General features: G+C 38.6%; 1 protein-coding gene across 3 annotated transcripts in view; it reads right to left on the bottom strand.

Annotated features, from left to right (window-relative positions):
- Nucleotides 1-24,325, bottom strand: part of NETO2 (neuropilin and tolloid like 2) — a 73,491-nt gene extending 49,166 nt beyond the window's left edge. For 2 of the 3 annotated variants that reach the window (XM_057535078.1, XM_057535080.1), the window contains exons 1-6: nt 23,931-24,325; nt 12,935-12,991; nt 10,006-10,146; nt 9,100-9,348; nt 3,798-3,842; nt 3,587-3,714 (exon numbers count right to left, since the gene is read on the bottom strand). In XM_057535078.1, coding sequence (XP_057391061.1) covers nt 3,587-3,714; nt 3,798-3,842; nt 9,100-9,348; nt 10,006-10,146; nt 12,935-12,991; nt 23,931-23,964 — 654 coding nt within the window. In that variant the 5' untranslated portion in view covers nt 23,965-24,325. The remainder of the gene's footprint in view (nt 1-3,586; nt 3,715-3,797; nt 3,843-9,099; nt 9,349-10,005; nt 10,147-12,934; nt 12,992-23,930) is intronic. The other variant, XM_057535079.1, reaches the window with a different exon arrangement.
- Between the last annotated feature and the right edge of the window lie 199 nt (nt 24,326-24,524).

Below are 24,524 nucleotides of genomic sequence, written 5' to 3'. Positions count from 1 at the left end.
ATGTATGTTCCTATGACCATTTTCTTAATTGTTTTGGGTTTGTTTTTGTAGGTCCTTTTCTTCGCTTGTGTTTCCCACTTAGAGAAGTTCCTTTAGCATTTGTTGTAGAGCTGGTTTGGTGGTGCTGAATTCTCTTAGCTTTTGCTTGTCTGTAAAGATTCTGATTCCTCCATCGAATCTGAATGAGATCCTTGCTGGGTAATCTTGGTTGTAGGTTCTTCCCTTTCATTGCTTTAAATATGTCATGCTACTCCCTTGTAGCTTGTAGAGTTTCTGCTGAGAAATCAGCTGTTAACCTTATGGGAGTTCCCTTGTATGTTATTTGTCATTTTTCCCTTGCTGCTTTCAATAATTTTTCTTTGTCTTTAATTTTTGCCAATTTGATTACTATTTGTCTCAGCGTGTTTTTCCTTGGGTTTATCCTGCCTGGGACTCTCTGCGTTTTGTGGACTTGGGTGGCTATTTCCTTTCCCATGTTAGGGAAGTTTTCAACTATAATCTCTTCAAATACTTTATCAGGTCCTTCCTCTCTCTCTTCTCCTTCTGGGACCCCTATGATGCGAATGTTCTTGCATTTAGTGTTGTCCCAAAGGTCTCTTAGGCTGTCTTCATTTTTTTTCATTCTTTTTTCTTTATTTTGTTCTGCAGCAGTGAATTCCACCATTCTGTCTTCCAGGTCACTTATCCGTTCTTCTGCCTCAGTTATTCTGCTATTGATTCCTTCTAGTGTATTTTTCATTTCAGTTATTGTATTGTTCATCTCTGTTGGTTTGTTCTTTAATTCTTCTAGGTCTTTGTTATACATTTCTTGCATCTTCTCGGTCTTTGCCTACATTGTTTTTCCGAGGTCCTGGATCATCTTCACTATCATTATTCTGAATTCTTTTTCTGGAAGGTTGCCTATCTCCACTTCATTTAGTTGTTTTTCTGGGGTTTTACTCTGTTCCTTCATCTGCTACATAGCCCTCTGCCTTTTTGTCTTGTCTATCTTTCTGTGAATGTGGTTTTTGTTCCACAGACTGCAAGATTGTAGTTCTTGCTTCTGCTATCTGCCCTCTGGTAGATGAGACTATATAAGAGGCTTGTGCAATTTCCTGATGGGAGGGACTGGTGGTGGGTAGAGCTGGCTGTTGCTCTGGTGGGCAGAGCTCAGTAAAACTTTAACCCACTTGTCTGCTGATGGTTGGGTCTGGGTTCTTTCCCTGTTGGTTGTTTGGCCTGAGGCGACCCAACACTGGAGCCTACCCAGGCTCTTTGGTGGGGCTAATGGTGGACTCTGGGAGGGCTTACGCTATGGAATACTTCCCAGAACTTCTGCTGCCAGTGTCCCTGTCCTCACGGTGAGACACAGCTACCCCCCACCTCTGCAGAAGACCCTCCAACACTAGCAGGTAGGTGTGGCTCAGTCTCCTATGGGGTCACTGCTCCTTCCCCTGGGTTCCGACGTGCACACTACTTGGTGTGTGCCCTCCAAGAATGGAGTCTCTGTTTCCCCCAGTCCTGTCGAAGTCCTGCAATCAAATCCTGCTAGCCTTCAAAGTCTGATTCTCTAGGAATTCCTCCTCCCGTTGCCGGACCCCCAGGTTGGGAAGCCTGACATGGGGCTCAGAACCTTCACTCCAGTGGGTGGACTTCTGTGGTATAAGTGTTCTCCAGTTTCTGAGTCCCCCACCCAGCAGTTATGGGTTTTGATTTTATTGTGATTGCGCTCCTCCTACTGTCTCAGTGCAGCTTCTCCTTTGTCTTTGGATGTGGGGCATCTTTTTTGGTGAGGTCCAGTGTCTTCCTGTCGATGATTGTTCAGCAGTTAGTTGTGATTCTGGTGCTCTCACAAGAGGGAGTGAGAGCACATCCTTCTACTCCGTCATCTTGAACCCTTGCCCTCATTCTTGAATGACAGATTAGTTGGATTTGGAATTTTCAAATTTTAGATTGCCAGTTAATTTTTTTTCCTTAGCACTTTGAAAACATTATTCTATTGTCATTTCTTCCAAGTTTCTTAATAAAATGCCACTGTCTCCCATCCTCAAGCTACTTTCTGGGTAATTTTCTCCAATCTGTCTTTCAATACTATACTTTTTACTTGAGCAAGTTCTATTTGGTTATTTTAAAAGCATACTTGGTACTTTCTTTCTCATTTTTTTGACTACTACTTGTAGGATATTTAAGACACTTCAGTTCTTGGGGATCTAAGAAGCTTCTTGCTGTTATGTCTGTTAATTCACTCATGGTGGGTTGTTCACCTATGTTTTCTAATTTTGGGCTGTAAGCTTACTTCAGCAGTGTTTTAGCTATGGCAATCCTGTAGCCTATATGTTTATTTTGTATTTATCTTTTTCAGGTGCCTCAAAAGGTTTAATAAGCCCAGGACCATTTTGTTCATTTTGGGGCTAAGTGGTCCCTGGGCTGAGCATGGAATGTAAATTCACATCCCAAACTGTAATAAAGATAGGTTTCTAGGTATAAACGGTAAGGGGAGACCTCAGCCTCACCTGCATCTTAAGACTTAGCCCAGGATAAGCTTCTTTGTTACCAATTTGCGCTAGTGGAAGAGTTTTTCTAATCTACCATTTCATGGCAATCATCTCCCTTTGAGGGTTCCAGCTTCATGTGGCAGTCGTCTCACAGTCCACACGAACCCTAGGCCTTTTATTTGTCTCAGTGGGGGTGATGCCAAGCTCCTGGCATATCTACCCTTGAGTAGTCATAGGTTACTGAAATCAGCAAGAGGCATTTGTACCATCAATTTCAGTTTTCAGTTTACTGCTTTGATTTATAGCGCTTTCATTTCTAGTTCATAAGAATTATCTTCTCTTTTGGAGCTTTTCTATGGTTTTAAAAGGATGTCTGTTATATTTTATCCAATGTTTCTAAGTGTTTTGTAATAGGTAGGTTTTCAGGTTATCTCATCCATCATATTACCAGCAACTTTAAATTTGATTTTCGTAATTCTTTAAATTCTCCTACCCTCACTCTTTCTTTTCTGTTTACATATATAAACAATAAATATAATTTTAACTGTTACTATTTCTAGAAGTACAAATTAAAAGCAAAAAGCAGAAGTAGTTAGCAACCAGTCTCAATCTGTCAAGAGTTATTTAAAAACATCCTTCCCTGTGGTACTTTCCAATAAAAACTCTACATGATTAGCAGAGGACAGCATGGTAAGAACACAGAACTAAGATGATACATTTGTGTTTTGGTTTTGACACTGTTATAACCAACTCTGAGACCTTTGACAGATACTTTAACATCTTATGGCCTATTTTACCTCCTCATAAAGGTGTTTATGAATCTATGATCACACTGATCAATACCTATACTCTCCAATTAGGAACACAGAGATTTTAAGAATCTTAAAACAAGAATATTAATGTATGTGTGACATTCCTGAAGTTTATGTTGTAGTTTATTTAACTACAACAATGCTGAGATGCTAGGTGTTCAATGACATGACTGAAATAAAATTTTTAAAAAGTTGTAACGTCAGTTTAAATAATAAGTATCTGCATGAACCAAAATAATACATTATACAAATCACATCTTATTATGTTCTTCTCAGAAGTGACTGCATACTTAATACTACCTTAGCTTTTGGAGTAGCTTTAATCGTCCAGATGCAATCAACTGCTTGGCCGGGTTTTGTTTTTTCCTCTTGTTCTACCTGACTAGAACGTATTATTCCATCAGCTCCTGACAGCTCAAACTGGCAATCTAGAAAGAACAGATGAATGATGTTCAAAGGAAAATAAGACTGATCCTAGATGCCATGAGGAAAAAGAGGTAATATACTAAACCTGGGATGGGATTTAAAATACCTCCTAGGTAAGTAAAGTCTGGATCTGTAACAGAGAAAAGAAGAAAGTCATTGGCATTGAGGTATTTTAGAGTTACTTTAAGGCTTAATGTCTTACATTATATCTAATGCTACACTTAATAACAAAGCAAGAGAAAGCTTTCATTTGTGTAAACTACAGACCACTGGTTATTTATGAGCATATTGAGGTGCTCACTTATGGGATCAATATTTTTTAAATGATAACGTTTATACTTTTGATCCAATTATGAACGAAAAACTTATTTATGCTACCTGAAAACTCACAACTCTATGTCAACTGCAGTAGCTAGTCCATTGATGGATGAATGAGTAAACAAAATGTAGTATAACTAATACAATGGAATATTATCCAACCTTAAAAAGGAATGAAATTCTGACACATGCTACAACATGGATGAGTCTGGAAACAATATGCTAAGTAAAATAAGCCAGACAGTTAAGGACACTATATGATTCCCTTTATTGAGGTCCCTAGATTAGTTGAGTTCAGAGACTGTTTTCACAGGGCTGTAGGGAGGGAAGGATAGGGAGTTAAGTGTTTAATGGGGACAGAGTTTCAGCTTGGGATGACAAAAAAGTTCTGGAAATGCACGGTGTGATGGTTGCACAACATTGTAAGTGTACTTAATGCCACTGACTTGTAGTTAAAAGGTTTAAAACAGTGAATTTTATGTTACATAGAATTTATCCCACCACAGTAGCAGCTAGTAAGTTGTTTTTTTCACAATGGCAGGAAAAAGAGAGATGACTAGATGATATATAGGATATTCTGCCCTATGAAATAGTTCATAGAAAATTGACAACCAATAGTTTATATCAAAATAACTGATGTAATTAAATTGTCCAGGTATTTGATTTTTATGAACTAAATCAATTAACTGAATTGACACTTTAGTATCAAAAGACATTACAAAGTCTTATATAGAGTCAGATTTTTGCAAATAAGTTTAGACTGCCTGAAAGAAAACAAACATCTTAATCATTTGAATAATGCTTTTAAAAATATTAAAAAACAAAGTCAGGCAGCTTTATATGTAAAGATTCTTTGAAGAAAGGCAGTTCTTTTTCTTCTATTAGTTTTATGTATCGTGAGAGCAACTTCATATGGCTTATGGTTAAAATATAGATAAATTATAAATTATAAGAAAATGCTTAGGATTTCTAGACTATATTACTTTACATTTGCATTTTATAGTACTTCAGAGTTTCTACAGACCTTATGTTTAATATTATGCTAATGACAATATCAAGAAGATCATGTACTATTCTGTTTTATAGATGAGGAAACTGAATCAGAGAGATTATGACTTTTTTAGACCATATAATGGCAATGTCAGGACTAGATTCTAATTCTCTAGACAGTTTTTCTTACTGTAACATTTTTCTTTCTTACTCTTTCTTGCCATTATAGTGTGGGTGATGACACCACAATTTTACCACTAAAAGAAAAAAAACACAATGTCAAAATAAATAGACAATTCATAAGTAGCTAAATCATGGCTGTCTAGTTATTTAAAGTCATATAAAGTAAATTCTGTCTAGGGATGTAAATACGGATGAAACTTACTAACAATGATGAGAAATTAGTATCTTTTTTAAAAAATTAATTAATTAATTTATTTATTTTTGGCTATGTTGGGTCTTCATTTCTGTGCGAGGGCTTTCTCTAGTTGCGGCAAGCGGGGGCCACTCTTCATCGCGGTGCGTGGGCCTCTCACTATCGTGGTCTCTCTTGTTGTGGAGCACAGGTTCCAGACGCTCAGGCTCAGTAGTTGTGGCTCATGGGCCTAGTTGCTCTGCGGCATGTGGGATCTTCCCAGACCAGGGCTCAAACCCATGTCCCCAGCATTAGCAGGCAGATTCTCAACCACTGCGCCACCAGGGAAGCCCGAGAAATTAGTATCTTTTAAATAAATGAAATTCTCTGAGCTACTGGTGATATTTGTTGAGGCAGAGGCTCTTAATGGATTGCTACTTCCTGGAAGTAACTGGGATAATTCTGGAAATTTTAGTGCAATAGTGACAATGTCCTAGAATTCTTTCCTACATGTGAAGAAATTCTGATTCACTTGCCAGATAGTTGCTATGACTTTCTACTCTAATGCTGTTTAAATTTAGATTTCTCTTTGACATTTCTCTGCAAAATTGCTGAAGTGTCGTCACTCCCTTTTATTTAGGGAGGTTGGGTTTAGATTATTAAATTAAAAAAGAACAGTCTCTGTGATGTTATGCTAGATTAAGCTAAAAATTTTCCTCTTACTTTTTTTCAACATGTACTTTGATAACCATGCCGAAAGTCAGTGGTTAAGATTCCACGCTTCCACTGCAGGGGACACAGGTTCGATCCCTGGTTGGGAAGATCCCGCATGCCACATGGTGTGGCCAAAACAACAACAACAACAACAAAATTTTAACAAGAATTGAGCAACCAGTTACATATAATAAACTGTGAATTAAAATAGGTTTAAACAGGTTAATTAAAAATTCTGAGATCTTTTAGACTAGCAATTTTTTCATTCTAGTGGGTTGATATATATGTCTTCTATCTGAATTTTCAAATTAAACTTTTTTAGACACCTGTTTATAATTTTTTTAATTTATTTTTATTGTAGTAAAATATATAACATAATATGTATCCTTTTACTTATTTTTAAGTGTACAATTCATTGGCATTAAGTACATTCACAATTTTGTGCTACCACCACCACAATCCATTTAAGCAAAAACTAAAGACAAATTTTAATATGATCCAGCAATTGCACTCCATGGTACTTAGCCAAATGAGTTAAAGACTTGTCCACACAAATACCTGCATATGGATGTCTACAGCAGGTTTATCTATGGTTGCTAAAACCTGGAAGCAGCCAAGATATCCTTCAACAGAATGGATAAACAAACTGTGGTACATCCATACAATGAAATATTATTCTGCACTAAAAAGAAACAAGCTACCAAGCCATAAAAAAACATGGAGGAACCTTAAATAAATATTACTAAGTGAAAGAAGCTAATCTGAAAAGCTTACATACTGTATGACTCCAACCATATGACATTCTGGAAAGGGCAAAACTATGGAGACAGTAAAAAGATCAGTGGTTGTCAGGGGTTGGGGTGGGAGGGATGAATAGGTGGAGCCCACAGGATTTTTAGGGCAGTGGGAACACTCTGTATGATACTGTAATGGCAGACATATGTCACTATACATCTGTCCAAACCCATACAATGTATGACACTAAGAGTGAACCCTAGAGAACAGAGGTATGGATACCAAGTGGGGAGGGTGGTGGGATGAATTGGGAGATGGGGATTGACATATATACATTATTGATACTATGTGTAAAACATAACTAATGAGAGCCTGCTGTATAGTACAGGGAACTCTACTCAATGCTCTGTGGTGACCCAAATGGGAAGGAAATCCAAAAAGGAGGGGATATATGTATACGGATGGCTGATTCTCTTTACTGTACACTAGAAACTAGCACAACATTGTAAGGCAACTATATTCCAATTTAAAAAAAACCCAAAAAACAGAGTGAACCCTAATGTAAAATATGTACTTTGGTGATGATGTGTCAGTGCAGGTTCATCAGTTGTAACAAATGTACCCCTGGTGCAGGATGTTCATTTTAGGTTTTGGAGGTAGCTCTGTGTGTGGGGAGGGGGTGGTTAGGAGGTATATGGTAACTCTGTACTTTCTGCTCAGTTTTGCTGTGAGCCTAAAAACTGTTCTAAAAAAAAAATAAATTTTACTTTTTGAAAATGTTATCATTTTGACATTGAGAACATAAATACTGAAGTAACACTTAAAAATACCATTAACACATTTACTAACAGGGAAAAAAAAGTTGACTACGTTGTTCAGGCAAAAAAGCTGGTAATCTAGCTGAAAGAACAGCCTGATCTCTGTTATATAAAATAAACAAAATAAACAGATATAGAAAAACATCTGAAGGGATACACACCATATTGTTAATACTGGTTTCTTACTTATAGGGTGATAAGGTTATGGATATTTTCATTTGGATATGATTTAATTTTTTTAAGTTAGCAAATTTCTTGCACAAAAACATAAATAAAAGCAAAAAAATTATATAACTATAATTATATAATCTTTACATAAATAACAGCAAAAAGATTATATAATTTTATAATTATATAATTGTTACATTAAGTTACTTTTTCATCTTATTAAGTTTGTAAACTCTTGGAAGACAGGAGCAATAACTAGTGTATCTTTGTGCTGCCACATTAGGGATATGCATATTTATTTCTACAGTAGACAGGCTTTGAGGACTATAAAGTGTTCCCACATAACTGTGTGGTAGGTAAGATAGAGTATGCTGATAGGTGGGTGTGCTCTCCCACTACCCAAATATATGTCCACATCCTAATCATCATAACCTATGAATACTACCTTATAAGGTTAAAAAAAAGTGAATATTACATTTTAAGGCAAAGGATGTGACTAAGCTAAGGATTCTGAGAAGACAGGGGACGTGAAGATGGAGGCAGAGATTGGAGTGATGAGGCCACACGTCCAGGAATGCTGGGGCAGCCACAAGAAGCTGGAAGAGGCTAGGAATGGATTCTCCCCTGGAGTTCCCACAGGGAACATGACCCTGCTGGATTCTGGCCTCCAGAACTCTGAGAAAATAAACTACTGTTGTCTTCAGCTGCCAAGTTTCTGGGAATTAGTTATGGTGGCCTCAGGAAGATATTCCTGTCTTAGCAACAGCAACTCTTAGGCACAGCTCTGTGCTTAATAGTAAATTTTATAGCTAGTAGGTGGCAGAAAAAGGATTCACACCCAGATCTTTTGCCTCCAAGTGCAGAGCGCTATCCTTTCTATTGCTCAGTATTTTCTAGAGACTGTTTATTCAAATGAGTAATTGAATCATTCCAATGGAAAAAACCTGCCAAAATAATTTTTGGTATAGATTATGAAAATAAGACAATTTGTTGAATTATTTTTTAAATGTATTTATTGTGATGTCTTTGGCATTTGATATATGCTATAAAACATATAGAAATCTAAGAAATAATGTGATGCCATCTATGATATGCTTCAAAATTCAAGTGACATAGTTTTATTTCTAATTTTTTGTTAAGTTTTTATTTATTCATGGACTGATTTCCCTTTGACCTTGCTAACTTCTTTAAAGCCTTGATTTGATTACCTTGACTGAATTATCTCTTTTCTAGCCTTAAGATTCTAAAACCAGAGTGAGACCTAGCCACTGAAACAATAACTTCTTTACCTGGAATAAACGAGTATTTTGCTCGAAATCCCAGTCCTTCAAGTTCTTCATCAGAACTGAACTTAATCCACATGAATCTCCCTGTTGATCTAAGTAATGGAGGGCTTTTCACACCACAGTAACGATCTACAAGTGGAGAGAAACCAAACGGCCCATCTCGAACTTCCAAGTGATCAAACCGACATTCAAATGATGGTTCTATATAATAATGTTCATCAAAGGTCAACTCTATTCTTTGACGTGGAGCAGCTAGAAAATAAGAGTAAGCAAATCAGGGCAATGCAAACAAGAAAAAGTAAAAATGGCCTGACGCAAGTGAGAAAAGCACAACAACTGCTCTGTTACTGTTTCATAGATGAGGATCATAATGAGAACTGTTATATATAAAATTCATGATAAATGTTACATTGTGTATTAATAATATAATAATAATGCTACTCTGTAGAACTATAGTAATCTTTCCCATTGGCATATGTTATTTATTAAATTGAATGTACTTAACTGATTAAAATTAGAGTTGAGAAGCTAATGCTTAGTTCATGAGATACAATGTACCATGATGAATAGAAAAACAGAAGAAATGAAAGAAACATATAATGTAACTATGGACATAAATTTGCAGAAAGCCTAATAAGAGATGCCAGTAAGGTTAGGTTTCTTATCAGAGAAGTTTCTCATATATACTGATGCATCTAGTTAAATTATATTTTAGGAGATCCAAAATTCCTATAAAATTTCAACCATTATTTTTTTAATGTCAGTATTAATATTTATAATGACTATAGTTTAATTAAAATACATATTTAAATTTTGTTCAAACTGGTTTAGCCAGGGCATTTAACCAATATATTTAGTTTAACAGTAAGTAAAAATTCATCCAATGAAAGACAGAAATTGGTCAAATACCTTCCAAAATGTAGATACATTCCTTGTTTGGTGGATATGAGTCAGGATAATTTGGTGAAGCAAAATGACCTCCATTGCTTGTTCGAACCCAAATGCCACACTGGGTTGCAGGTATGTGCTTGATTCCAATATTTTGTCCATCTTAGGGAAAAATGTAAAACATCACTTATAGGTCCCCCCACAACTTCCCCAAACAACTGCCCACTCTGTTACACACACATATATATAATTTTTAAGAACCACTGACAAATTCAGCATAACAAATTGAATATAGCAGAAGTGAAATGAAGGTGAAGATGGTATGCTGTGCTGGCTAGAAGCATTTGCTCTAGAGGACAAGTTTGCCATGTATAAGAATGGGGAAATAAAATGCGTAGATTTTACAAGGGCAAAACCATGTGGGAGAAGCTGATAAATCAGTAAAGATCTATAAAATTCAATTCTGACATAAAAATAAAAGGACCCCAGGAATTTATCTGTGGTGTGGTACCTCTATATTTAGTTTAACACAAAGTCAAATAAGATTCAAAGATTACAAAGGGATTTTATTTTAGTTAAAGATTGTAGATTGAACACATGCATTTAGCTCTGCTCCTTCTTCAAAGTCCACTTAAACGACAGTAAACAATTTTTTTAAGGGCGTAAACCCGTAAGTACAAAGAGGTGGATGCAATAGTAACAACTGGCAGCACTAGGTATCTCTGGCAGTGGGGGAAGAGGTGGTGAAGTTGGGCTTTTTAAAAACATGAGGCTTGGTTAAAAGTCTCTTTGGAATCAATTTGATTTCTAATACCCTCCCCTACTCCACAAATCTAGGTAGCTGCTGCTCTATCACCATATCAGAAAATGAGACTGTTTCTTTGGAGAAGGTACAACAGGGTTGCTGGACCAGGGGACACCAGGCACAGCTGAGGGCAAAAATACCAACCTGAAAACAGGGAGATGAGGTGAATGTTAACATGCTGAACCACACCTCCCGTCTCTTCCCCCACTCAACTTCCCAAAGGCCTCAGATGTAGAGCCTCTAAGCAGGAAATGGAATCTTAATCTTTTCTGGGGAATCTAATGAGCCCAAAGAAAAAGACTCAAGGATGTGGACTTGGTCGCTCACCAGGGAGGGTGGCAGTAAAGAAGCCCTGTCTACACTTGCAGACGGCTAACGAGCAGATCTGCATGCTCCTCTCATAACTATGAAAGGCATTCAAGGAGCACCAGACATTTGAGGAAAGCCTCTAATATGAAAAACAGATTAAAAACAAACAAAAAAGCCACTCTGAGGATACAAACATTATAGAATATTAAAAAAAAAACACTAAACAAAACGATCATTTAATCTCCTCAGAGAACAAGAGAGTACAGTTGACCCTTGAACAACATGGGATTGAACCGCGTGGGTGCGCTCACTACTTGGTCTGCGGTCAGCTGAATGTGAGGATGCGGAACCGCGAATACAGAGGCAGGTTTTGACTACGTGGGGATCAGCACTGCTCACCCCTGCATTGTTCAAGGGTCAGATGTATATCGATAAGACAAGAACAAGGCATACTCTTAAAAAAAAGAATATTTAGAAAACAAATGAAAGTTTCTAAAAATAGAAGAAATGAAAAAAATAGCAAGTTTGGAGCAGAGGTCCATAAACTATGGCCCTGGACCAAATCTGGCCTGCTGCCTGTTATTGTAAATCAAGTTCACTGGAATATATCCATGCCCATCCATGTGTGTACTGTACTGTCTATGGCTGTTTTCACCCTGCAACTGCAGATCTGAATAGGTGCTCCTTCGACTACAAAGGCCTTCAAAGCCTTAAACGATTACTATCTGGCCCTTTATAGAAAAAAGTTTTCCAATTCTTGGTTTAGCAGATAAAGTTGAGGAAGTCTCCGTGTAGACTACTGAGAAGAAAACAGTTAAAAGAGAAATGGAAAACAGAAAAGATTTTTTTAAAAAGTAACCTAATAATAAGAGTTCCTTGAAGACAGAAAAGAGAAAAATGGAGAAAAGGGAACTTTAAAAATTAAACAAGAAAAAAGGGAAAGAAAAATTTCCTACACCCAAAGACAAAATTTTCATATTGAAAAAGCCCAACGGGTGACTTGACGTAAACCCTGAAGAGATGTAACCAGAATTATAACAATACTGATGTGCGTGCTGTGGCGCAAAGTTAAAAGAACACTTGTACGTGGTAGGTGGTGAAGAGGAGGTGCATGAAACGGCTCAATTCTCATCCTGCATGGTGGGAAAATCATTTTCTACTACCTGAAACTGAAATAACCAAGAAGAGCTGTATAGTACGTTATTTAGAAATATGCAGGAAAATACCAAAAGAATCAGCTAAGAGCGGCTATCTCCATGGAGAAATGGGGTAAGGTAGGCTGAGGGACTGATTTTTCCTAATTAACTTTTTAGAATGCTTTGACTTTTGTCATGTGTATGTATAACTTTGATGAAAATAAAAATAAGTCAGGTTATTTAGGAAATGTACTAAACTCTGACATGAATATCTGGCTCAAAACTCACACTAGCTAATCCTCTTTCATAAACAAGGACAATTAGAACAGGTCCCCAGGGCTTTGAATAAGCTGTTGATGAAAACGTTTCATTTGTCTACACTGGAAAAAGGGATTTTTATTTTTGCTTAGTGATAAAGCATGAATCTCATTTGATTTTTGGACATAATCCATAGTGTTCTAGGAGTCACTAGTTATGCCAATTTTTTAAATTTATCAGTGCAAGACTTTATGTTAACAATTTACTCTAGTTAACTGTAGCTGAACCCAGCCGAACTGACGCTGACAGGTTGACGTAAAGCCTTAGGTCACTGGAACACCCCAGAGGGATTATGGAAATAGTACTCAAAAGTTGAAATCCTTCCAAATAAGCCATCCCACTGTCCTGAACATGCAGTAAATTAGCACTGTAAGTTCTTTACCTTGGGTCTTTTGGGCCACAGCAATCCCTTCCACTACAAGTACTGTTATTAACAACACTAGAGAAATAAAAGAGAAGAGAAGTTAAAAAGTTGAATCTACATTAGATTTTACCAAGTTTATAAGAAAAATCAGGTGACAAAAAAAGAACTAAAACTCCCTATTTCTTACTAACATTCACTCTCAAGATTTTTAAGTGTTAAATGTTGAGTTACTATTTGACACTTAACCCAAGAAAAAATGTAATTGATATTATACTCATTCATACAAGCACTAATAGTGCTTTTTCAATTTATGATGGATTAAAAAACACATACTTTTTTTTAACAAACTGAGCTGACCCCAATTATCCTGTATTTATTTTACTCCATCTCCTCAAAGACTTTACATGCATAATGGCTAGCTTTGCAATGTATTATGCCAGTAAAAGTTCAATTAGATTATTTGACTTGTGAGAACATTCATAATAAAGACAGAAGTAAGGGGGCAGCAGTTTCCTAGAAATCAATTTAAGACACTCTATAGCTGTGCGGTACGACGCTGTGTCCTGCATTACGAAAGCTAGCATTATTTAGAAAATGGAGCTTCTCCCCACCCCCCGACCCCAAGTTTAACATTTCTGATACCCAATGAACAATATATTGTTTTGTATATGTTTGTGTTTTGAAGATAACATGTTATTTTTAAGAATGATGCACTGATATCTTTCACTCTCCCTTTCAATGGAAACCACACTATCAGCCTCCTGTGTAAACTGGAGTTTTTATTATTCATTCGGTCAGCAAGCACATACAGAGTACCTACTGGATACCAGGCACTGAGGATACACAGATTGAGGTAGGGGAGAAATACAGCAAAACAGTTAAAAGAGAATGGACTTCAGGAGTTAGGTGGATCCAGGTGGGGGTTCAAGTTTTGCTCTGTACCAGCTGTGAGGCCTTTTCAGCTCAGTTTACTTATTTGTAAAATGGGGATGTTGTGCTAATAACACCAACATCACAAGGTTGTTGCAAAGATTAAATGAGGTGATGCACATTGCACAAAGCCCTTTATATGTGCCAAGCATTCTGCTAAATAAATGATAGATTTTAGGACAAACTGCCGTCCTTAAGGAGTCAAGCTATTGTCAAAGACAATCTACAATACAAGGTGAAAGGAGTTTAACAGGGGTCATAACAGAAAGCACAATTGAAGCAGAAAAGGGAACCATTCATTCAGCTGGGGGTTAAGAGGAATAGAGGAAAGCTTTAGAAAAAAAAGGTATATTCTAGTGGGACTGGAGAGAACTTCTACCCAGGAGAGGGAGAAAGAAACAGCTTAGACAAAAACATGGAGCCATGAGCACTTATCTATAGGCGGTGTTAGTGCAATTCTGAGTACGATAGTACAGTTAGCATGTGGAGGGGAAAGTGGTACATCAGGTTAGAAATAGTAGGATGAGATCCGACTGTAAAAAGCCTTGAATGCCATGCTAAAGAGTTTGGACCTTTGACTACAAGGAGAAATCACTGTGAGTTTTTAAACTAGAGAGTGACATTATCACATCTGTGTTTCAGACCACTAATCTTGATGGTTGTGTGGAGTCTAAATTTTTAAAAAGAGAGGTCATTTAGGAAGCAAAGATGATATGGTCTTGAAGCAGAGCAGTGGTAGTGTAAATGGGAAGGAGGAGATATTTATAACATGATTCAGATATAGAGTCAACTGCAATTGGTGACTTAAAGGATGTCTAGGGGTGAGGGAGATGGAGGCACTGAAGAGATTGCTAGTTAAGTGAGTGGTAGATGGTCAAGCCATTGTTCACTCAGTAGCACGTACCCAGCATGTACTACCCAAAGTCACCAATGTACAAAGAGTTCTTGTCATCCTACGCTGTTTACATCTTATAATCTAATCATACATCTTCATCTTTGCTTTCCTGTATCCTTGTTGACCTTTGTTTCCTCTGTCTTCTCTCAACAACTTTAATTTCCCCTCCCTTTCTTTGGTTGCTAGCAGTGTTGAAGATCTCATGCTATGTAGGAACAATCCTTCCTTCAAACTCTTAACATCTTGGCACTGGATCAGAGTTAGAGGAATGAATTTTGAACCGTTTTTAAAAAACAAAAAACCCAGAAGATTTCTGATCAAAAAGAAAAACTAGGGACTTTTCTGGTGGCACAGTGGTTGGGAATCCACCTGCCAGTACAGGGGACATGGGTTCGAGCCCTGGTCCAGGAAGATCCCACATGACGTGGAGCAACTAAGCCCGTGTGCCACAACTACTGAGCCTGAGCTCTAGAGCCTGCGAGCCACAACTACTGAAGCCCGCGCGCCTAGAGCCCATGCTCCGCAACAAGAGAAGCCACCACAATGAGAAGCCCGCGCACCGCAACAAAGAGTAGCCTCCGCCCATCGCAACTAGAGAAAGCCCGCCTGCAGCAATGAAGACCCAACACAGCCAAAAATAAAAATAAGTAAAATACATTCAAAAAGAAAAAATAAAAACTAGGGAATTCCCTGGCAGTCCAATGGTTAGGACTCTGTGCTTTCACTGCCGAGGGCCTGGGTTCAATCCCTGGTTGGGGAACTAAGATCCTGCAAGCCACGAGGCACAGCCAAAAAACAAACAAACAATCAAACAAACAAACTAGGATAATGTTAGATATTTGACAATTCAGCAAATATCACAACCATCTGTACCAATGTATCTTGATAGAGGACACTATTTCCCAAGGCATATCATCCCAGTCAGATGATACACAACTGGTCAAAATTTTGTGATTATACCTTGCCTCCTGATTCACAGGCGTTAACAATTTACCAGTTTTTAAATTTATAATTCACAGTATTTAAGCAAGTAATACAAAACCAGGCAGAAAGGGAAAGTAAGAAATCAACAAACTGAAACCAGGAGAGCAACAGTAAAACTATGGTAAAAAGATGAATTGTGCCTGGAAAATTATTCTACATAATAACTAATGAAAATTTGGCTTTGTAAAACACTTGATTTATGGAATTTGCACAGAATATACAATTGAGGTAGAAAAATCACATTAAAATAAAATCACACAACCAAATAACCCTATTAATCTTTTCTACTTTATTTAGGGTGTTGCTCACAATTCCCCCCTGCCAAATGTTTAAAAATTCTATTCACAACTCTTATCAACCAAATGAACTGTGCCACTGAATTTAAAAAATGATATATAAATAAGGCAAATTTGCACAACAATTAGGGACAGAAATATTTAGTGATAGCTGTGGTGATATAGTTTTGACTATTAATCATTCTAAATTCGGTATCATAAGAAACAGTTTTCGCTTAGTTGTATAATAGGATCTTTGTAAGTTGCTTGCTATAATCAGGCTGAGACAGTAAAACAAACTCTACTGATGCCAAACATTGGAATGATCTAGTACGTGAAGCAGTGCTGTCGTGCTCTGTTCTGTCCTTAGTCCCAATCTATGTGCCACTTGTTCCCTTCTTTCTCTTACCAAAAGGGTCAATAATTTCTCAAATCCAGAAATACCTCACACTTTGAATTCAAAGACAATGTACCCAGGAAGGCACTAATTCCTTAAGGCAGAAATCCATGCCAAAATAAAAATTCTAAACTCCACAACCACAGAGTTTGGTTATGCAGAGAATTGCTTGTGATCTGATGCTTGAAAAAGGTACTGTCCACCACTTATGTCCTCACCTCTGGTTCTGGAGTTTAATGTAGTGTAGTTTAATAACCAGTGTACAGATCTGACTTAAAAATGAGGCTTAAATGATAAAGACAGGTGCCAGTCAAGGTATTAAATACAAATCCTCCAAGCTACTCCTTTTAACACTGAATCACTGTTATCAGAGTTCTCTACCGCAATCCTGTCCCCAGACCTTCCAGTTTAAGGCTGTACTTTCCAATCAACTAAAAATCAAGGTCAGGTTTATTCTTTCCACTGTTACTTAATAGTGGCAACTCTGGCCAATGCAATAAATACTGGAAAGGAGACAAAATTATTATTTATAGACAATGTTATTTTAAAACCTAGAAGTCCCAAGAGAATTACTTGGAAAATGATTACACCTATTAAAGGAAGAGAGTAAGACCAAAATAAATTAAACAAACAAGTAAATAAATTTAATACAATGGAGAAGGAATATGTTGTAGATAATAAAACAATGTAAAAGTAACATTTCTTCCCAGTAAGTCATACAATATTTAATGATGTTTTAATAAAAATCTCAGTGTGTTGTTTTGGTACTTAAAATGCTTCTGATGGTCATCTTAAGTACTTTTTTATATTGGCCACGGAAAATATAAAAATAAAAGACTAAAATACATAAAAATAATAGACTTACTATAAAGCTACAGTAATTATAAAATGTAGCCACGGTAGAGGAAGAAACAGATGATCTGTCAACAAACATTACTAGCATCCACTGTATTACAGGCAGTGAGTCAGTCCCTGGAACTACAATGAACCAAGAAGACATGGTCCTTATTCTCAAGGGGCCTTTAGATAAGAAAATGGAAGAAGAGGAAAAGCTCAGAAACAGACATATATATCCCAGAATTTATTAAAATATATGTGATATTTGAAACACTTGGTGAGAAGACAGTTTTAATAAATGGTTCTGGGATAACTTGTTAATTATTCGGGAAAAAAAGTAGGTCTCTACTTCAAGCTATCAATAAGTAGGAAAATAAATAGCAGACTGAAAAAAAGATGAATTATATTTATACTTTTGGGAGAACACCTTCATTTACAAAAGACAGGAACATAAATAAAAACTACAAACAGATGGGATAGAAGATTATGCCACCAGGAAAATGTGCCAATAAAATGCAGAAATTCTGCCTTACTAATATAAAAAAAAAAACGTAGATTCTAGTGTTGGTCAGGATATAGGAAACTGACTTATTCTGCCACTGGATTGTAAACTGGCACAGCTTTTGGGAGGTTAACCTGGTAATATATATCAAGGCTTAGAAATGTACAAATTCTACCCAGCAGTTCTTCCGGATTTGAGAAATGAATCATTGGGACGGTAGTTCTCAAACTTTAGTGTGCATCATATTCATCTGGAGGGCTTATTAAAACAGACTTGGAGGAGGGGTTACTTCCAGAGATTTTGATCCAGTAGGTCTGGGGTGGGGCTTGAAAACTTGCATTTTTAACAAATTCCCTAGTGATGCTGAAGCTGTTGGCCCTGGCACCGCACTTGTTTTCTCCTTTGGTGACAGTAGGAGCAAGTGTGGGCCAAGAGGGATGGGGCGGGGCAGAGGGTGGGCACAAAGGAGTTGATGAGTTGATTTTGGAAATGTTGGTGAATGCTCTACTACATATATGTATGTATATGTGTGTGTATTCTCATAATGTCCCTACAAATACCTCTTGTTTCTGAACATCTGCACTTGCCACGGACCTCCCTCTGCTTCTACAAAATAACGTTCACACTGTTAAAAACCTGCTTTTTCTAGGAACTCTCTCAAGATTAATTTTATTAGACAGCATTCATACTTTTCACTTCTGTAACTATTCACTAGCTCTCTATCTCTGTCTGGTTTTGTTTCTTTCACTGATTTTGCACACTCCTATTATGTTAGCATAAGGTCTGGCATGAGTAATAAAAAACCCAAACTAGTAGTTTAAACAAGATAAGAGTATATTTCTCTGTCAAGTAAACAAACTGTGCAGGTAAGTAGTCAAGGGCTAGAGTGAAGGCTATACCATTACTAGGGACCTAAGCTCCTTCTGTCTTATCGCTCAGTTGTGCATGACTTTCATTTCCAGGGTCATCTTATGGTCCAATATAGATGCTAGAGCGCCAGGTTCCATATCTTCTTTACAGTTACCATGTCTGCATTACAGTCAGCAAGAATGAAGAAATGACACAGGGCAGTCCTCCTTGCTTTAAAAACTTTTGCCCAGAATCTACAATGATCTCAACATAAAAATTTTAACTGAACAACAGATACACCACCACTTCCCCAAAGTTGAACCCACATCTAACTGGTCAGACTTATTTAGTCACATGGCCACACTTAATCCTAAGGAAAGCTGGAAAATCTAGTATTTATTTTGGGTGATTGTGTGCTTAGTTAAAATTCAGAGAATCACTGAAAGGTAAAATGGATACTGGAAGAAAACTGGCTATTTCTGCCATAGTCCCCTATAGCCTACTCTGTCCCCGGCAGCCAGAGAGCCTTTCAAAACATAAATCAGATCACATCACAGCCTTTCATAAAATCTTCCAACAGAGTCCCATTACATCTAGAATAAATCCATACTCCTTATTCTGACTTCAGAGGTCCTATGTGATGTGGCACTTGACCATCTATGGCTACACAGGTCTTCTTCCCACTTAAACACACCAAGCTAATTCTAGCCGTAGGGACTAGTTATTCCTTCTGCCTAGACTCTCTCTGCATGGCTGGTTCCTTCCTGTTATTCAGGTCTTGTGAGGCCTCTCCGACTGCTAAAGAAGCTCTACATTTTCTTCTTCATCCTGTTTTATGATACAAATACTATTTTAATTATTACTTATATTACCTGCTATTTTCTTGCTTATTATCTGTCTCTTCCTACTAGAAAGAGGGACTTGTCTCTCTGATCCACTGATGCATCTCTAGCGACTAGAAGACTGGCTGGCCCATAACAGCACTCAACAAAAATTAGATGAATACATGAAGTGACTAAGCAGAATCCTGATTATATTTTCTTTGCAACTATAACATATAGTACAGAGCCCCACTAACAAATTAACAAGCACACATCTCGGTTAACAGCAGGCACAGAGATGACCCAGCTTATCTGAGCATAAATCAGGGGACAGAAAAAGAAATGATTTTTCTTTCCTTTTCAGGTATGCTACTATTCTTACTTTTCTCAAGCTGACTCAATTTACCTTTGTTAGTAATTAAATGTACCTCTTCCTAAGCCTTCCTATTTTTAGCATCTAAGTGGTAAACATAAGGTTTGGTAAACCTATCATGAGACTCCATAATTTAAGAACCGCCTAACTGGTCTCCCTGCTCCTGTTTTCTATAATGAAAGCAAAATGGAGTTCAATTAGAGTCCATATACTACTTGAGGTAGTAGTAACTTGTTTTCCATCAGCTATGTTCCAAAGAACAGGAAAGTACCCTAATTTAATCAAACTCAATTTTACTTTGTAGTTAAGAAAGAAGATGGATCTTGGTGAACTTTGGGATCACTCCACCCTCCACATGCTAATCACATTGCCAATCACTTATAAGAAAGAGTAACTGCAGAAGTGCTTTCTCTTTCCTGCAGAATGTGACAACCTTCTTGTTAGTCAAATGCTCTTGAGATGGCAGTTTTGTATGCTCTAATTATACAGGAATCCTCAGACATCCACAACAACTACCATCAGACTTTAACACAACCAGGTCACATTTTGAAGAGTATTTGGTATCTTCTCACCCACTAAGGCTATAATTTCCAATATAGTACACTAGGCATATTTAAACCAACATGTTTTAATGTCATTTTGACTAGGATGAATTGAACTTTCAGATTAGTACACCCTGTAATTTTGTGAACAAAGATGCTAAATAGCGTTAGTTCTTCGGGGGCCACTCTGATGAGTGACTGAGAGGGTGAGGGCCCTCAGCAATCAGAGCAACCTTGTTCTTATCTGTTCTTTGTTTAGTTTTTAAGTACCCACTCATAAGAGTTCCCCTGAGGGAGTTCTGTTAAGGAAAGTTTGGAAACCCACTGGATTAGATCACCTTTTAGGATTCCCCTTTCTAACTCAAACACCACAATAACTGGGATCTCAAAGGGCCCCAGGGACACATAAAAAAAACCCAAAACCAACAGGGACTTCCCTGGAGGTCCAGTGGTTAAGACTCCACGCTCCCAATGCAGGGGGCATGGGTTCGATCCCTGGTTGGGGAACTAAGATCCTGCATGCTGCAGGCAAATAAATAAATAAATAAATAGACAAATTACTCTGCAGGATCATAAATTTTAAAATGACAGGAGATTGTGCTGAATGGGTAGTAACCAAGAGCAGAACTTGGATTATTTTTTAGAATTTTAGATATGAACTTTATTTATAGTTTATCTTTTTTCTATCTTTATTCCTAAAAGGACTGAAAATGGCTTTGATTTGAACTTGTTTTGTAATGCACATGTACGTGTATTAAAGGGCTGCATGTTTTTCCTAAAAGGTGAGTTTGGTTTCAAAACACAGATAACTTTTCAACTGTCAGTATTAAAATATTTTCTCCAACTCGGGGGAAAAAGTCAAAAAGTTAATTTTTCCCAAGGCTATGTTTAAACACTTCCCTATTAAAGGGATAACTTTTCATTATGGTACTTATTTCTGTATGGTTTAATTTCTTGTAAGAGGCTTAAGGATGAAGGACAGGAGTTAATATTTGTCACAGTCTCAGATAAGATTTTTAAAATACAGTGCCAAGGGATAGTTATGCACTGTAACACCATAAATTTAACCACAGTTTATACAGATTTAAATGTTAACTGCGTCTAATAGGATTCTCCTGAAGCAAGTGTGCAGAATGAATATGAACAGTGAAAAATGGGTTTATAAAACTAATATAATATTTTCATGTGACTATTATACTTACTTAACTTTGATAGAAGGCAAATCAAATTTTATAAGACCTGGAGTGACCATAAACAGTTAAAAGTGAATTACTCAGATTTAACAATATATGAAAGGTTTAAAAGCCCAGCAGAGTTATCCTTTTGTTCTCACTGCTGGAAGTAAAACAAAGAATCAATGGCATCTCAAAGTTACCTTCTACTTAAAATTTCACACAGTCATTATGGCCGATTTGTTTTAGTAGAAACTGACCATAATATTCCAAAGAAGGCTTTTGGTAGGTAATATCCATAATTATGTAAATGTTAAATAACTGCTTCTGGTAAGAACCTCTTCAATGTTGAAACAATTTACACCTTACAGTATACTTAAGGGCTGCTTTTTCAGGCATTGGTGCACACAATGAATGGTAGCACTGGGAAACGCCAATATTTTTTAAAAGGTAATTTTTAAAAATTAAAAATACCAATGTTTGTATAGGTAACAAATGCATTTGGTTAAAAAAAAAAATCAAGTGATACAAATGGGTGTGCAGTGAAACAGAAGTCTTCCCTTTACTCTTGTTTCTCAGTCTCCCAGATCCCTTTCTCAGAATCAACTTTTGTTAATTTCTTGAATCTTTCCAGACCAATTCCCCATATTTATAAGCACATATACATAAACTTTAGAAGACTTAAAAATAGCTGGCTTTCTCTCTACTAAGCCTAACAACAAGAAGTTAGCTTGAGCTTTAAAAATACACCAGCATGTAAAAATAGTGTAGGTTGGGTAAAATTAAAAAAAGAAAAGCCTGATACTACATTGTTTTCACTGTAGCTCTGCCATCAACCACAGAATCCTTTCCTGAAAGGTGCAACAACTAAATGCTTCACCACGGTGGCCAGAGAGGGCAGTGTGTACCAACGACAAAGGCAAAGGCAGAAAAGCTGCAAAACCCTTCACCATTCCAAGAGTATCAGAGATTCCGTCCTATCCAGCTCAGTTTCAAGTTCTGCAGGTAAAGCTGTATAATAGATCTACGTGATTTCTCCCCAGAGGGGGCTACTCAGATGGAATGTCATTATTACTGAACACCCTAAGGCAAAGAGGACAACGAAGCAATTCAGATAAGGAGCACTATCAGAAACCCTACTATGCATAGAATTTATTCTGAAAAAGTAAAACAAAATCTTCATTTCCAAGGAATGGTGATATAAATTTAGAGTTACAGAAAGACTACAGAAATTGATTTTAGAGATATACAATTTTAATACAATGAGGAAATCATTAATAATTTATGGGGTGACTGCGAAACAATCACCAGATAGAAAGTCTTAGGTTACCTTAGTACAAACTGTACCTATAAGTATACAGTGGGTAGTTAAATTGCTGAAATCTCAATTATGAATTTAGGAATATCTGAACAGTAGATAATATGTGCAATTAAAATTTTAAGCAAAATTATACAGAATTTTCCAGTAAAACAAATTTGAAAAGTGTTAACATGGAGTGGGAAAAAACCCAACATTTTTCACTGTACAGATATCAAGATACAATGAAGAGCGCTAAACAATGCCTTAACTCCTTACCCAATATTTAAAAACGGGAATATTTCATAACATTACAAATACACAGCTATTCAGTTTTCAATCTAAGTCAGTAGCGGAAAAGGGAAGCCCTTTATTGGTGGTGGTGATTTCCCTCCGAGGACCGAAAACAGGATTTATTCAGTCCGATTTTCAGAAACAACTTTGTATCACCATCTTAATTATCTATGTATATAAATTTTAATCTAAAATAACACCTCCTGGAAAATGCAAAGCAGCTGTAGTATGTTTTGGAGCTTTGTGTACTTGGCAAGCTGACTGTTTTAATTCCCGGTACAACAAATCATAAAGAACCAGACACCGGCGGCAGGGTATCCTGAGGTCCCGCGAAGCGCCAAGGCGCAGCCCGGAGCAGCGGCGCCCGCAGTGGTGCCGCAGCCTCCGCGGCCGCAGCAGGTGGGACCCGGCCGGCGGGCAGGCCGTTCCGCCGCCCGCCACCGCGGGGCTTTTCAAGAACAGCTCCGCGACGCCTCAGCTGGGGTTTTTATTGTTTGCTCGGAATGACTTTGTTACTAATGCTGAAAAAGAGCGGCCTACGCTCCACTCACACAAACCCCACAACTTTGCAAAGCGATGTGCGGAATTCCGAGGAAGAGGCACGAGGGCACAGCTCGGAGGGCCGGCCGAGCCGCCGCGTCCCGATGCGCTCCCCGGTTTCCCTGCCACGGCACGCAGAAGGCTGGGGAGAAGCGCTCGGGGAGCGAGTCGATCCCGGCGGGAGCGGGGGCTCCGTGATCCGCTCGCGCCAGACAAAGGGGCGCGTTGGACGCCCGGCGCCGGGCAGGGACGCGAAGACGCCGGCTTCGCCCGCAGGGGGCGCCGTCCGCAGCTCTGGACGCTTACCTTTGAGGACCGAGTAGAGCTGCTCCAGGGCCATGTTCCCGAGCTGCCCGGCGCTTCGCGAGGGGCCGAGGAGGCGACGAAGAGGCGGCGGCTGAAGCGCGGCGCTCACGGCTCAGCGCGGCGGCAGCCCCGCTCCGTCCCCATCGCCCGCCACCAGGTTGCTGCCCGCGGGGTAGGACTCAGGTCCTGCGGCCCGCCATGCCCTAGCCTCCTGACGCGCTCTCGCGCTGCCCCAGCCCCCCGACGGGCGCCGCCTCCTGCTCCGCGGCGCTCCGTCCCATCGACCGCCTCGCAGCCGGGGAGCGCGGATGCGAGGGACCGGACCTGCGCTGGCCGGTCCGCCTTCGGCCGCGGCGCAAACCCCGCTGTAGTGGCGGGCGCGGCGAGCCCACGCTCATTTAAGCAGGGAGCGCGAGCGCCGCGTGCCGGCCGCACCGCCTTCGCGCATGTGCCCGCCCCCCGCCCCCGCCCGCGTGCCCCTCGCAACCCTCCCGGCCAATCGCCTGGCGAGCCCGCCCGCGGCCTCGCACCCTGGGTGGGCGGTGCTCCCCGCTGGCGACCATTGTGTTGGGGGCGGGGCGAGAAGATTCGGGG

The sequence above is a fragment of the Balaenoptera acutorostrata genome, chromosome 19 (genome assembly GCF_949987535.1).
Source record: "Balaenoptera acutorostrata chromosome 19, mBalAcu1.1, whole genome shotgun sequence".
NCBI classification, from domain to species: domain Eukaryota; kingdom Metazoa; phylum Chordata; class Mammalia; order Artiodactyla; family Balaenopteridae; genus Balaenoptera; species Balaenoptera acutorostrata.
Note: the sequence above shows the minus strand (reverse complement) of the source record. Positions and strands in the feature narration are given on the sequence as shown.